This window comes from Brachycentrus maculatus, unplaced genomic scaffold (assembly GCF_059751285.1).
Source record: "Brachycentrus maculatus isolate JH-2025_06_01 unplaced genomic scaffold, ASM5975128v1 h1tg000091l, whole genome shotgun sequence".
NCBI classification, from domain to species: domain Eukaryota; kingdom Metazoa; phylum Arthropoda; class Insecta; order Trichoptera; family Brachycentridae; genus Brachycentrus; species Brachycentrus maculatus.
In genome coordinates, this window is record NW_028280845.1 from 2395044 (window position 1) to 2410795 (window position 15752).

Genomic DNA, 15752 nt, shown 5'->3' on the forward strand with positions numbered 1-15752 from the left:
ACTAACATTTTTGTAAAAAAAAAAAAATAAGTAAAAATGACTAACCACAAAGTTAATGCTTTAAATATTAATAATATTGACAAGATCATTTTGTATTGTTATAGTTATCAAGCATCGATTTTATGATTCTGGTCAATTGAATAATTATTTCCGATTGCAAAAAAAATCCAGATGTATTTTTTTCAATCGGTTTGAGTGTTGTGTCATATCTAACTTCCCTATCCTCTCTTACCTGCAGACAAGCCTCTAAAATGTACATATTTTATATCATATTTAAAGCCCGCTAATGTATTTTTTTCTGTACATGAAGTTAAAATAAAATAAGAGGCCTTGTGGGTTATTACTTTAAAAATACATTGAAATAAATAAAATAACTCGTTTTGACTTACTCCATCGCTAGTTATAACCCCAATAGAGCAGTAATTGACAAAAATATTGAAGTAAAATGAAGTGTCTTATTTTGTAAAGTTTTATTTTTGTAATATGTCAAATTGTAATTTTTGTCAGTTGGAACCTTGTTATTTTAGGGGAATGATGCACCAAACTGATGATCGATGGTTTGTCAGTGAATGAAGAATTGGTTCAAATACATTTACATTTATTCTTCAATAAAATAATTACATCATAATTTTAAGACTAGTCAAATTACAGTCGAAACATAAATTTAAAAAATCATATTCAATGGTTTCTTATATCTAAATATCTAAAAACAACAAGTCACGATAACGATATTCCGGATACATATTAAAAGGAAGCAAAAGCAACTGCATTATTAAAATGCATAATGTGTTATATTATCATTATACATATTTTGAAAAGCGCTCTTTATATCATAGTTGCCTGCATTTTTTTTCAAAAGTAATATAAATTATATTTAAAAATCATTTCTTTATTTTAAAGTTGTTAATATTTTCAAGTAAATACATATTATAATTAGCGTAGATTTACAGATTTTAAATTTGTATCATAATAAAAAAAAAAACTTTTAAGCAAGCTGTCAGAAGAGGAATATATATATATTTTTAGCATTGCGCAGGAGTTTATATTACGTACTTGTAATTAAAATGCTTAGAAAAAATCTCAATCATTGGACGTTTTTTTAATCGTAAAAATAAAATCACAGTTACACCATAAAAACTTACATATGTATTACATATATGAAATTTCACAATTATATTATTTACAAAAGAAACATTATATAGTGCACAAACTTATAACAAAGCAATAAATGACAGAAATCACGGTACTGTCGCAAAGACTAAGGATAATGTGCTGCATATTTTTGAAGAATATATTAATAATTCCGCTTCACTTGAGGCTGTCACAATAGTGTTTGAAATATGTAACCAGCACAGTGATAAAACATACTATCTTTAAATTGACACGGAATACTCATCAGACTTGTCAAAAAAAGTTATTTGAATCTTAATCTTTTGATTGCCATAACTGTGTCAAGTATTAAACTGTGTACACACTATGGTCCTAGAAGAGTAGTAATCCACAATTGTAATTAGTACTTATGCACATGCGCTCCAAACTTTCTCATGCAGTGGTTGACTAACCAAATAAAAGATTTTTAAGTGGCGGTAATACATGGAATTGAGGAATAAAGAGATAAGGTGTAGGACGCAGCAAATTTTGGTTTAAGGAAAGGCGATTTAGTTGGCTTGGCCATGTACTCCGCATGCCTGCTGAGAGCCTTAATCAAGCTTGCTTCTTTTACAAGGCATGAGGTTCGCGTCGTCCAGAACGACCACTGCTGACAATCCATCGGCAGTTCTCGCAGAACTTCGGGACACGGACCTGACTTGGGAGGGAACAGAAAAGCCTGAAGACAGTTTGTGGACTCCATGTGCTCATGAGCGGATATGGATTAGAGAGACTGGCATATTAAATGCCGGAATCTATTGCGGCTGATGTTTAAGTGATATTTTTAAGTGATAAAACCAAATAGCCTGTAGATTTGTTTGGAAAAATGCAGTATAATGCTAAGTGAATCTACATTTCAGGTTTAAATTTATGTCGCTTTATTCAGTTTTGATCAGTTGAGGCTGCAAGATGTTGCTGATGGTGTTGGCGAATTGAACGAGATGTGCTCCCACCATGTTGTGGTTGAGCAGGCCCGGCAGGAAGCAGACGTATAATACTGCCATGTAAGTTAGCAGCAGGTTGCTTGTGGATGCTCCAATCCACGCAAAACTGCTAAGAGACGCTATCAGCATAGCGTAGTACTGTAATCAATAAAAACCAATACTATTAATAATTATAACACAAGGAAATATGAAGGTATTACAAACACCAAATTTTAGTTAATATTCAAACAACATTTGGGCGAAGACTGACCGGAGCATTTCGTCGTAACGTAACATGTTACGATGCAAGCATTCAGGCAGTCAGTACACCGAGCCGAGCGCTCCATCCATAGTTTCGGATGCTGGCCGCGAGCGATGTTACGACGTTATGTTACGACGAAATGCTCCGGTCAGTCTACACTTTTTGAAGCAGCATGTTTTTTTTACAAACTTGTTAGAATTTGTTTTTAAATGATTATTTTTATGAATTATTTAATGTAGTTAAATCATCTCAATTTGTTATTTGATCAAAACAAAAAAAAGATTAATATGATTGGTATCAAATGGAAAAATAAATTTAACTAGGATATGTTTTTAATTTATCAGATTAGACATTCAGGTTTGTCCGCCTCCATAGTGTAATGGTCAGCATGCTCGGCTACCGTTCTGGAGGTCCCGGGTTCGATTCCCAAGGGGGGTAAAATAAATATAAGTGATTTCTTACTTTGTAATATTTATTCAATATTACCCTAGACTGGTACCTGAAGCGGAGGGCTGATCACCTTTCCTTCATGTGTAAAACGATCAAGATAACACTGCGTTTATATGACGCAGTGCCCTATGCACCATTGGGGTGCGGATACAGGTTTTATTCTTATTTATTAGATATTCAACTTATTAAAAAGACTTAAAAGAAAGCAATTATGCATTATAACCTCAAAAGCTATTATTTTTTTTAATTAGATTATAATTAGCAAGAAAATATAACTGAAACAAAATCAAACTTCATTGTCACACAATAAATCTATATGTTGTGCAATAAAACAACAAGTATATAGCATTTACCACTTATTTTATTTAATAAGTGACTGAATTTCGCCGTTACTGACACTACTCATCTGAAACCCAGTCACTGGTCAAATAAAATAAAAGTGGAAAAAGTTATAAAGTTATTGTTCTATAATATAAAAGCAGTTTTACCAAGGAAAATCAGTACAAAACTTAAATGTAATATATATTGTATTTAATAATAACTGGTCAAAGTCTTTTAACGTTGATAAGAATATCATAATAATGTAGAAAAGTAAAAATAAGATACACCGTCAGATACAGTTGAACTTCAGCAGAATTTCTTCTTTTTGCAAAGTTCTCCTGACGTCAAATATTGTCATTTTGCCTTCTAAGCAACAAACATACTTGTGACTTTTTTTATTTAATTGTGTAGTGCAGCTAAGTATTTCAGAATATTTTCCTAATGTTTGGAATTCTGTAATTCTATTTAAAAATAAAAATTCATATAAATTTCTAAGCCATAATTTTTTTATGTTGCGATAAAATAACTAAATTATACAGTAATAATAATAAAAAAAATGTTACGACTTACCATTCGGGGACTCGACTCCCTCATTTTGTAGAATGACTCGGTTGTATAGTAAAACCAATTGTAGTACAAAACCATACTTTTGCATATCTCTTCAAACAGCTTTTCTTTGTTTTTATTCCATGAATCGGGAGTATAGAAATGAGAGATTAAAACCGGGACAAAATAATCCATCAACGTTAAGAGTATGCCGGTGGAAGCGAGGATTGTAAACATGGGCGGATCAAGCAACCAGAAGAAAATAAAAATTGAACTTATTGCGCCGAATATGACCGCTGGATACCACTGTTTTTCCCACATCAGAACTGAATGAGCTGGCAAAATCACTTCTCGCCATCCTTCCAGCTTACGCTTAAGCTTCTTCACTTGCCTTTCCTAAAAGATAGACAAAATTAATACTTTTTTTGCCAATTGAAAAACGTACATAGTGAACAGTGGGTATTTCTTAATTTTTAAACTAGCATTCTCAGTTAAATATTTTAGCAAGGGCTTACAAAATCAATATTTACTTGATCAACCGTTAGTGTGTCAGCCATAATAACATTAAAAAGTGCAAATACAGCTGAATATAACAAAGAATCAGACGACCGACAAAAGAAAACAAAAGCGAACGCCTTTTTTCAAATGACAGTTGACAAGCGTTGATCACAGATAATGACTAGGTGATTTTAATAGCTAAAATCTAGCCAGTCACTCACGTAAGTAAATACTTTTTTTTTTAAATGGGGCATTAGTTTTTCATTTTATGTTCCTATCCCTAGTTGAAAAACATATTTAAAAAATTAACAAGTCTCTGTTGAAACATATTTTGAAAAGATGGGATAAATTACCTGAATACATATTTTTAATACTTATCAAAAGGATTAAAATGGTTTTCATCTCTCCAGCTATATTATATAGACGTAGAAAAAAAAATCATTTGGAGTTAGAAATTTCATTATGAATTATGAAAAATCTGTGGTGCAACATTAAATAATAATTTATACAGTACCATATAGTTCCTCGAGAATTTTTATTATTTATATAAGTTGTAATAGTAAAAATATATATATAAGACCCACATTTTGCAAACGTAAATTTAGAGAATAGAACGACGGCCGAAAGAAAAACAAAAAGACTTCAAATAAATAAGAATCTTAAATCTGGCTGTGAAAATGGTCGAATATGGTCAAAAGTCTACGTAACTGGACGGTTACTAAATATTACGACATCATACACTGCATCAATTAAGCGCAGTGTCCTATACACGATTTGGTGCGTAAAAGAGATAAAGAAAAAAAAACTGCCATAGGGTTTAACCATTGGATTTAGTTTAAAATAATCTTGAATGTTTTTTACAACTTAAGTCGGGACATATGAGTGTGATATTCCATCCTCTTTGTCTAAAAAAACATATTTTCATCCTTTCAGTGAAACGGCGTGATGGTACTACTACGTGATGGTGCTACTACTAGCAGTATCAAGAATATTTTCATGAAACCGGCATTTTATTGGATGTTTAGATAAAGTATATAATTGAATAATACAAAGTTTTCTTTCACGGTCTATTTAATTATATTGGAAACCATTGATTACATTAATTGAAGATTCATACTTGTTTACAGATTTTTTACTTCACATAAACATTCACCTTAAACAAATTTATGAGGCGAATGTAGTTGGAAAAAAGAAGCAGAGGAAGACCGAGGAAAACCTGGCACAATCAGGTATGACAAATACTTGAAAGCGGCCGGGTCAGGAGTCGTAATAATCGTCGGGTATGTATGAGGAGATGCATGAATGTAGAAGAGGCGAATAATGTTTGCAAAGACAGAGTGGTGTGGCGTTCGATTCTCTCTGTCTACCCCTGCGGAGAAGCGGCGTGATGGTTAGTTAGTGTTTGAACAGGGTTGTGCTCGTGTGCCTTCTAGATTTATGTGTCATGTTACCAACTATAGAAAAATATTATGTGGGAACGTAATGTCATCTGCCGTATACGTCATTTCGCGATCAATGGTGACACGTGACCTTTGAGGTACTTCGAAATTTTCCTCCAGGTTGTTTCATTTCAATTTTGCTGACGTCCGCGTTTGTCCTTGGTTTATTACTCATCGTTAATTTGACTACTTTTCAAAGAATATTCGTCATAACGCGCAACACAGTGCTATTCAGCGTCATCGAAACTGAGTATTCGATAGCCGGTATCGGCATTCTTTTCCTGGCGTCTCTCCAAGTTCAGTTGTTTAAAAATCATTTGCGGGTGTGTCTCTGTGCTGTGATATTGTGAATATACTACTGCCGAGTACTTAGTCGGTTGCTGGCAGAAATAAATAGCATTTTCTATTACGTGCTTCAGACTTATTTTTAAAAATGAATCCGTATCAACAGGTTGGTTTAAAGTCTGTTTAATTAGATTATTTTTTAGTTTTCACATACTATTCAAGTGGCTTTGGTTTACTAATATCATTAAATTAGCTCACTACTTATTTATTTTGCATTTCAACTTAACTTTGCTTACTTTTATGAAAATATATTGTATTTCAATGACATTAACTTTATATTCACGGGTAAAAAATAATGGAATCCCAAGTACCTACTCTATTATTCATAGTATCATATCATGTTATATTTAAGTTCGAGTCGAGCTCTAATCACATAAGCACAGTGCATTTGAATATATAATAATGACATTCTTATTTATATGCTTTACTTGAAATTCAAGGCTTGTAGAAAACTTATTTTAATTTAATATTGTAGTTGTCTGTAGAATTTTTGCATGTTTTCATCATTCCTTTGTTTTCCCACTAACCATTAATTATTCAATTGGCATTTACACTTTTTTCTTAAAAAAATATCTTAATGAACACTTATTGAGTTGACCTTATATTTTCCATGCCTGATTATTTTAATATGTGACACTCGGGTCTCCCCGTTTGATTAATGCTTGAATGCCACAAGGTATTTCGCTCTAATGGTTTTCGCAAGACAAAAGAATTAATGAAGACATGTAACAGTGAAATGTTCTTGGCTAAAGTATTGTCATTTTCATTTTTAAAAGGGCCAACCGGGAGCGCCGCCGCATCCTTCCTATCCGCAAATGCCCTACGCGCCGCCCCAGCCGTACATGCATAACGTCGGTTTCAGTGGGGCTCCTCAGTCATTCGGGATGCCCATGCCCTACGGTGGCATGCAACACCCGACTCCCTATCCCCAACACTACCCCTCCCCGTACCCCCAGGGCCAGTACCCTGCTCACGACGCCCAGGCGGGCTACCACCACCAGGCGCAGGGCTACCCCCAGCCGGGGGGTTACCCCCAGCCGGGGGGCTACCCCCAGCCGGGGGGCTACCCTCAGCAAGGGGGCTATTCCTCCCACTCAGAACAGCCACCCCAACAAAGCCACCATTACGCCCCTCAGTACGCACCTATACCCTCGCAACAAGGTCCCGCTGAGAAGAAGGTAACGGTCATCTGTTTTTAAACCTCATACTGACCTTTTGCGGCGTTTCAATTATTTTAAAGAAAACAACATTACGTAAACAAAAACAAACTTAAATATACCAAAACTTTATTAAGACGAGCATACTTTCCTATTTATAACAAGCATTACAAGCTATACTAGTGACAGAACATTTTCTCTTTGAGAGTAGTAATTATACATCCTGTGAGGATTTGCACATCTAAAAAAGAGATTCTAAAATTCTTACCTACAAGTCCTGAGTAAAAACAGAATTTTCCTCTTCAAATGACAATGTTTGGGTTAGTTGCTTCATAAATCGGTCTATAATATTTATCAGCGTCCGTCCTCTTTGATTTTTTCTGTGAAGATTAATTTAACCATTAGAATACTAAGGTTGCCTTTTCTCTCAAAATAATGACATTTAAAATTTTACAATGAGTTATAAGAAAAATATGATGTGCAATATCTTTCATTTAAAGATTTATTTTTACTTTTATATCTGTTGTTTGCCTCCCGAGGGATTGAAAGTGTCCACACAGATATACATAGTTACTCAATTTAACTGATATAAATTATAGAAATACCTTCCTAATGTGTAAACCTAAATCGCTGTAGCTCACTGTTAACTGCAACCGAGATCTTTTACGTTTGCTCGCTATGACCAAGTATTTTTTTTATTGATTTAGTTAACAAATAACACTTTGTTTCAATATTATTCTTGGACTAAAAAAACTGTTGGAGTGTGCTTTATGTAAACATTACAAAAGAGAGTGAAATACTTTGTGTTGGCATCGTGCATTTTAATTGTTTATCTCTTTAAAAAAAAAGAAGATGTTTTCATGACTTTGTTTCTTTTAGATGAGACCCACCGTGGTGCCCGTGGAGCCTTTCAATCCGAGGGCTGATGCCGAAGTACTCCGTAAAGCCATGAAAGGATTTGGAACGGACGAAAAGGCAATCATTCAGTGTCTTACCAAGAGAAGCAACATTCAGAGATTGAAGATTGCTTTTGAATTCAAAACTCTATACGGAAAGGTAAATGTAATGTTATTGTTGAAAGAAAAAAGTAAATAATAAATACTTTTCATATTACCACTTTAAAGTTGTTAGAAGAGCTCGTTGTGTGTTAATCTTAAATTTCTATTACATTCTCTTACTGCACTTTAGTGGCTGCAAGGCAGCATACCATATGTTTGCGAGTAATTGAGTCCAACTTCACCGTTTTTACGATTTATCAATATGTGCTTTTTCATTTTCATATTAAATCATTCCTGTTTCATCAGCCATTCCATGAATGTTAATAATAAGCGTATTCACAAATACTGCTAAAATTTGACCTTTGCTAAAATTGTGAAAAATTATTGCACAATTATAGATTGACGATGAGTGATATAACAGGGTTGCATTTTTTTACACAGTATTTCGTTATATTCAAAACAATTGGTCACCACTTTTGTAAAAATAGAGCCGTTAATAATTTTATATCTTTACTATGTTAATTGAACAGACTTTTCATTTTATTTAACGTCACAATACATGTTTGTATGTGACAATGTTATTATAATAACCATCTGATTAAACATTAATTTGAATATTATTTTTATTTATCGTATTATTATGATTACGACTACATATTCATCATGTTTTATAATTTTTAAACAATACGGATAAATTTTAAGGAAAGTATTTTTCTAATAATTCACATCCTTTTTTTAAATTCCCATTTTATTTAGTTATTGTGTATTGTATTAGGTACTGTGGATGTTTGAGTATATGAAATAGGTGTCATATTAGGAAAAAATGTAATGAATCACAAAATGATTGTTTATGACCTATTTTTATTATTTTATCTGTTTATTGTTACATTAGCTTATGATAATTTTATTTTTTATCAAATGGTGTTTTTTCTTCAGGACTTAATCGATGACTTGAAGAGCGAATGCACCGGACATTTTGAGGAAGTGATTGTGGCTCTCATGACTCCATTGCCGCAGTACTATGCCCAAGAAATGCATGATGCAATCAGCGGTATTGGCACTGATGAGGATACTCTCATCGAGGTCTTGTGCACGATGACCAATCATGAGATTCAAGTTATCCAAGATGCCTATCAAACCAGTAAATATATAATTATTGTTTAATTAATTCTAATACAGTGGTTCTTAACCTGGGTGCGATCGAACCCCAGGGGTTCAGTGAGTCAGTCTCCCAGGTTTGGCGGAGGTCAAAACGCACACCTGACTTATTGTAAGATATTATGAAAAATGATGACGTATGATATATTTATTTATCCAATACATCTAGTATATTATTTGAAAGGAATATATCAAATATTATGAAAAATGATACAACGTTCGATATATACATTTATCCAAAAGATCTAGTATATTATTTGAAAGGAATATATAAATCTAGCATTACATTTTTCCAATTAAGGGTCCGGTGAACATGCATATGAAACTGGTGAAGTTTGGTACCTCCAACACGGTTAAGAACCACTGTTCTAATGTCCCTGCATATAACAGTCGCCTCAACTTGAGCTGTTCAAATTTCTTTATGTTTCATATAGCAACTCACTCTTATTAACACTGTATTGTCAACGAATTGCCTTTGAAATTATAGTAAACTTGAAACGTCTTGAGCTGAGGCGAAGGTGCCTTCTTCGGCATGAAGTTTGTATAAAATAAATGCAAAGGTGCTCTCCGTGCTTACCGCCCCAACCGTGTGGCCATAAAATACCTGGTCAGATTGTGGCTCCATGTTTTGGGGTATGGATTATTCCTCGAATATTTCCAGATTATGTCAGGATTTGGACTACCAGCGCCATCTATTGATGATACAACACAATTAAATATCTTAATGGCTAGTTACATGTTTTACCGACTAAACTAACGATGCTTTAAAATGTCATTACATAATATCTTACTATGTACTCGAGGTCTAAATTCAAAATGAATACTGTATCATTTTATATGACTTCAATATTTAGTCCGTCTCTGCAGTGTAGTGTCTAGTGTATTTGGCAGCCATGCTAGAGGTCTTGGGTTCGATTCCCAGGGAGATCTAAATAAATATAAGTGATTTTTTACCGTTGAACTTATTCAATATTACCCTGGACCGGTACTTAAAGCGCAGGACTAATTACCTTGCCTTCGTGTTAGTAACAATCAAGATAACACTACTTCTGTTTAAAGAAGTGTGCTGTGCACCAAGTGTGTATCCTTATACAACATAATGTAGAATTCCTTCCTTTGTCAGAAAAAGAAATTCAAAATTATTTTTGTAGAAATTATTTTTTAGATAATTTGTGTAGGAGGAGCATACTTATTATTATTGCCAATTTTCCAGTGTACATGACATCATTGACTGAAGCATTATCCGGTGATACTTCAGGAAGCTTCAAGAGATTGCTGATTGCATTGTCATGCGTAAGTTGTTTGAACTTTTTACATAATTAAACCGTCATTTCTGTAGAAATCTAAGCAAATATTTTGCCAGAATAATATTCGCCAGTGTACTGCCTTAAAGGGTCGACTGACCTACAGTATTATGAATTTGGTGCGAATACTGAAATAACCTTCGTTTGCCAACTCCATGCTTCTTTTCTATACATTAGTTTTGGTTCAAGGACTCTGTTGCGCACTGCCAGTTTAGCTTCCCAGCTTTTATTTGCTCCCAACTGATTTCAGTGCACCATTTACTCTGTTTCCGGCATTTACTTGTTTAATTAATGTTTATAATTATATATTTTTTTATTAATGTTAATAATTTTATTTGTAGGCTAACAGGAATGAAGGTTTTGATGTCAACATTGATCAAGCTAGATCAGATGCCCAGTCGTTATTGCGTGCTGGTAAGATTTTCTTTATAAGTTCATTTTTCCACCTTTACCCCTTAGAACATGAGTGTCATCATAGAGGCGACATGCTTTGTTTGCCGTATTTTTGAGTATTGCCATAGAAGGAGGATTCATGGTTTGCCGCATTACTCGAGTGTCGCCATGCATGTTTTGCCATATTACTTGAGTGCTGCCGCTACCCCAAGAAAAAGTCTTATTTTTCAATATTTTTAAAAATTTGTCTTTTTTTACTTTTCAATATAATTCAACAGGAATCATATTAGTACAATTAAATAGTAAAAAGTTACTGAGTTTAGTTGGCAGTATACACATTTCATTATCTGTTACTTATTATTTATTTCAAGAGATTTGTACACATTTTCTTTGAACCCTTTTTCACACATATAATATTGCATAGGACTTTGCATCAGATTGATACAGTGTTAACTCGTATGCAAACTCGTAAAAGTATGGATATTTTTTTCTTCAATGCAACCACAAGTGCCCTAATCATTACACATAAGGTACCTATTAAAAATCGAGTGTTTTAATGTAATTAGAAAAATGTGGATTATTTTAGTATTTACTTTGTGAGAGTATAATCATGTTTCTAACGAGGATGTTCTTCTAGGTGAACTTCGTATGGGAACTGACGAGTCCGTTTTCAACTCCATTCTTTGCCAGCGTTCCTTCCCCCAACTTGCGGCGACATTCCGGGAATACGAGACGGTGACTGGACACGAGTTTGAAAAGGCCATTAAGAATGAGTTCTCCGGAGATATCAAAGATGGACTCCTGGCTATTGGTAAGTAAATTTAATATTATTTGCATTCATGTAAAATTCTACATCATTTACTGATATAGTGAAATTTCGATCCATCATTCAAATAAGACAAAAATTTATTCAAATAAGACAAAAAATGTCGGAATGGATATGTGTTCAAAAGTTAAGAACCAGGATATTGTGAGCGATACTAATGTGAATCAATTATTTGAGGAGTATTAGAACATATACACCTAGGGTATCAAAATGGCCCGCATCGTGGATGAAACAATTAAAAAGTGCAAAATTAGTCACATATTTATTAACACTAAGCCGTCTGTACGTCTAATTGAGATTCTTTGCCTTGTTGCTGATGGTTTTTTAAAGTTTTTGGGAGATCATAAATCGTCAAGTTTGACGAATGTCCTATTACCTAAGTACTATTAAACCATACTTAGGTAAGCGACATCGTCAAATGGTTGCGACATCTTACACACTCCTGCTCAATTTGAAATCCTAAATAATGTTGAGTGTTTTCTATTAATGTAAATAAATTGAAATAATTTGCCATGGAAATTTTTAACGGAAATTGAATAGTTGTATAGGACTGTTCTGGAAACATTGTTTATATGTGTTTGTAAATATGTTGTTTTTTTATGTTTTAGTAAAGTGCGTTCGAAGCAAGGCCGATTTCTTTGCTGAACGTCTCCACAAATCTATGGCAGGAATCGGAACAACCGATCGTCAGCTGATCAGGGTCATGGTCACACGCTCTGAAGTAGACTTGGGAGATATTAAGGATGCATTTGAGGCCAAATACGGCAAGTCCCTGCAAAGTTGGATTGAGGTAAGTTCTTATTCCTTCTTCAAGTGCCCTGTCCCGGACTATTCACATAAACTTTCTTAAGTTTGTGTCAGACATTTTAACATAATGCTAGCTACAACTGTAATTTTTTTTAATTATCATTTTCATAACATATTACCCTAGTAATAATGTTTTGAACATTAAAATGATTACTTTTAGTTTGATCAGATATTAAAATATTTTTATTTTTACTCATTAATATTTTTTCTGTTGTTTAAAAGTAGCGATTGTTATCATTTTATATTTTTGTAAAACCGTATGTTATAAAATATTCATTCAACTCAAAAACATTTAAAAAAACATGTTTTATACTCTGAATAGTCAAAATTAAAATTTACTTATCATAAAATAAAAAAAAAAATAAAAAAAAATCAGTTTCTTTTTCTGATGTATAATTTTTCACATTGTTAATTAATAAAGAAAATCCTTTATTTGGATTTTAAGTTGTAATCAGTTTCAAACATCAATGATAACAAATCTGATATTAGAATGTGTGGTTTAAGTATGGTATATAAAGAATATATGTATGTAAATTCCATTCATAAATTATTGTCAAAATAAAAACATTATTTCATATGATATCAATAGCAAGGGTTAGTATTATATTTTTTTTAGTTATTGAATTTTTTAACTATGTACCATCATTAAATCCCAAGTTCAATCACTGGCAGAGTTTATAATATTAAGTGTTTTTACAGTATAGAATTTAATATTTAAATGTGACTGTTTAATTTATACGTTTTTAAATCTTTTTCAGGGAGATACATCCGGTCACTACAAGAAGTGCCTGCTGGCTTTGATCAACTGTTACTAAATTCCAAATTATAATTGTGTTTCATTTTAATATATATGTAAAACCACCTTGAAACGTAAAATATATTAGAATTAATATTTTGTTAATTTACACAGTACTCTTTTATAACTTGTTTAATGGATCGCAAAACTAGTTTCCATGTTTAATAGACTTATTGCACAGGGCTTAATCACTCTCTCTTATGAATCTCAAGTTCCATAATTGCATTTTTAATTACATATCTAGATTTTTAAAATAAAAATTAATAATCCTATGTATTAATTACTGTGTATAACGAAGGATATGCATATTGTGTACCTATGTATTAAATCTTCTAAACTCTGTTTTTGTAATGCACCTTTATAATGTCAATCGATTTGGCTATTTCGGTCACAATTCTCTTTATTCGGAAAAAAATCTCATTAAAAATATGTGTCAAAAATTTACTAATATTTATTGTTAAGGATGCTTAATGTTGGCAATGTTTCAGTCCAAATTAAATATTAATCTCGTGCTTTTTAGGTGCCACATTGTATTAGAATTACTTTTGATGTATTTCATAGTTTACTTCTTAAATAATATAAATTAATTTGTCATGAAAACCAATTATCGATAGAATCAAATAAAAAATATTTTTTTAAATACATAATTTTGAAACAATCAAAAATATACTATTGTTAAAGTGCCACAAAAGTTGAAAATTGATTTTCAAACAGCCAATACGGAGGTGTCTATGCTCGTGCCTTTCTAAATATGTATTTTTCAGTATGTATAACATATTTATTTGTAAGTTGTCAATTATTATTCATTTATGCGGTATTTACATGAGGCCAATTTTTAAGACATTCCCTGAGCCAAGATAATTTTGACCTTGTGTAAAAAGGCATTCCGGGACTATGGAATGTCCTCAAGTCAATTTTTCAAACCAAACTATTGAATTAGAGTACATTCTGAATTTTGGCTTAATGGAAAATGGCCTCATGCAAATTCAGCATATTGACAATCATTACTTTTGTGCATTTTCTTTGTGAAAACCAAAAGCATTTTGATATATATGTAATTTTAATAAAGGCATGATCTTTTATTTTATCATAGAAATATTGGGTTGATGCAAAAGTAATGACCGTTTTTTATGATCCCTGGTAAAAATTTTTTTTTCATAAATTATGAATAGAATCTTCTTTTTTATGATTCCATTGTATAAAGGATGCTTTTCCTCTACTTTCTATTCAGTTTTGGCCTGGCCAGAGTACAGTAATAACTTCTTGTATTTTTTCAAAATGTCGTTCGATAAAGTGCATTTACGTATTGTTTACTTTATGAATTCCGTAAAGACAATACCGCGAGTGTGGCAACCAAAAACATTTGTGAAGTGTATGGAGCAGATGTCATCAAAGTTCGACAGGTACGAAGATGGTTTGCAAAATTCCGATCTGGAGATTTTTCACTCATTGATAAACCACGTACCGGGCGGCCATTGAAGTCTGATGACGACGAATTAAAAGTCATAATTGACACTTATCCACGTCTAACCATCAGGGAGATTGTGTCAATGATGGGAGTCAACCAAACAATCGCATTAAGACATTTAAAGCGTATGGAAATGGTTTCGCGGTACGACGTTTGGATACCTCATCAATTGTCGGCTGCCAATTTGTTGGATCGTGTTTCAACGCGCGTTGCTTTGAATGCGAGATAAAAACATGAACCTTTTTTGCATCGTTTGGTGACGGGAGATGAGAAATGGGTCGTGTACAACAACGTGACAAGAAAAAAACATTGGACTATACCTGGACAAGCCCCATTAACAACTTCGAAGGCCGAAATCCATAAAAAAGTTATACTTTGTGTTTGGTGGAATAATAAGGGTATTGTGTATTTTGAACTCTTGGAACACGATAAGACAAGTACAACAGAACGATATTGTCAGCAATTATCCAAATTGAACATGGTCCTTCAAAAGGATAGACCAGAATTGGTAAACAGAAAAGGGGCAGTGTTTCATCACGACAACGCGCGACCACATGTGGCTATGATGACCCAACACAAGCTAAATGAGTTAAATTGGGATGTTATCAAGCATCCACTGTATTTTCCAGATATTGCTCTTTCTGATTTTTATTTATTCCGATCACTGCGAAAATATTTTAATGATGAAAAAAATTATTCAATAGAGCAGGTAAAAACACTCCTTACTTCATTTTTCGCATTAAAATCCGCGGAATTTTATACTACTGGTTTTAATAAGTTGATAGAAAGATGGAAGAAGGTTAAAAGAACTGATGGAAATTATATAATTTATTAAATAAATAATACACAAGAAAAAAAATTAAAAAAAAAATATATGTAAAAAACGGTCAAAACTTTTGCATCAACCCAATA

The 15752-nt window shown here is 32.8% G+C and overlaps 2 protein-coding genes across 6 annotated transcripts; one reads left to right on the plus strand and one right to left on the minus strand.

Annotated features, from left to right (window-relative positions):
* Positions 1–972: 972 nt before the first annotated feature.
* Positions 973–7762, minus strand: Arl6IP1 (ADP-ribosylation factor-like 6 interacting protein 1). 4 transcript variants are annotated; one of them, XM_088258224.1, is made up of 4 exons: positions 7696–7762; positions 7359–7470; positions 3676–4047; positions 973–2231 (listed from the first exon to the last, which is right to left on the minus strand). In XM_088258224.1, exons 3-4 carry the CDS (start codon positions 3970–3972, stop codon positions 2028–2030), a joined length of 501 nt encoding a protein of 166 aa, XP_088114350.1. In that variant the 5' UTR covers positions 3973–4047; positions 7359–7470; positions 7696–7762; the 3' UTR covers positions 973–2027. The 4 variants fall into 4 exon arrangements, with proteins under 4 accessions (XP_088114350.1, XP_088114351.1, XP_088114349.1 ...); XM_088258225.1 differs by having other exon boundaries at positions 7603–7741; XM_088258223.1 differs by lacking the exons at positions 7359–7470; positions 7696–7762 and adding an exon at positions 4182–4305.
* On the plus strand, positions 5861–14490 carry LOC148310615 (annexin B9-like). Of its 2 annotated transcripts, XM_088258220.1 has the most exons (9): positions 5861–6039; positions 6710–7111; positions 7970–8146; positions 9025–9229; positions 10460–10539; positions 10892–10964; positions 11581–11754; positions 12378–12559; positions 13335–14490. In XM_088258220.1, exons 1-9 carry the CDS (start codon positions 6022–6024, stop codon positions 13389–13391), a joined length of 1368 nt encoding a protein of 455 aa, XP_088114346.1. In that variant the 5' UTR covers positions 5861–6021; the 3' UTR covers positions 13392–14490. The 2 variants fall into 2 exon arrangements, with proteins under 2 accessions (XP_088114346.1, XP_088114347.1); XM_088258221.1 differs by lacking the exon at positions 6710–7111.
* Positions 14491–15752: the final 1262 nt, after the last annotated feature.

Excerpts from the sequence above, each read along its gene's own strand:
- LOC148310615 (XM_088258220.1), top strand. Across the intron at positions 11,755-12,377 it reads AGATGGACTCCTGGCTATTG|TAAAGTGCGTTCGAAGCAAG; the intron begins GTAAGTAAATTT and ends TTTATGTTTTAG. Across the intron at positions 12,560-13,334 it reads CCCTGCAAAGTTGGATTGAG|GGAGATACATCCGGTCACTA; the intron begins GTAAGTTCTTAT and ends AATCTTTTTCAG.
- Arl6IP1 (XM_088258222.1), bottom strand. The coding sequence starts at position 4,208 with ATGGCTGACACACTAACGGTTGATCAAGTAAATATTGATTTT. Across the intron at positions 4,048-4,166 it reads ATCAAGTAAATATTGATTTT|GAAAGGCAAGTGAAGAAGCT; the intron begins GTAAGCCCTTGC and ends TCTATCTTTTAG. Across the intron at positions 2,232-3,675 it reads GGGAGTCGAGTCCCCGAATG|TACTACGCTATGCTGATAGC; the intron begins GTAAGTCGTAAC and ends TATTGATTACAG.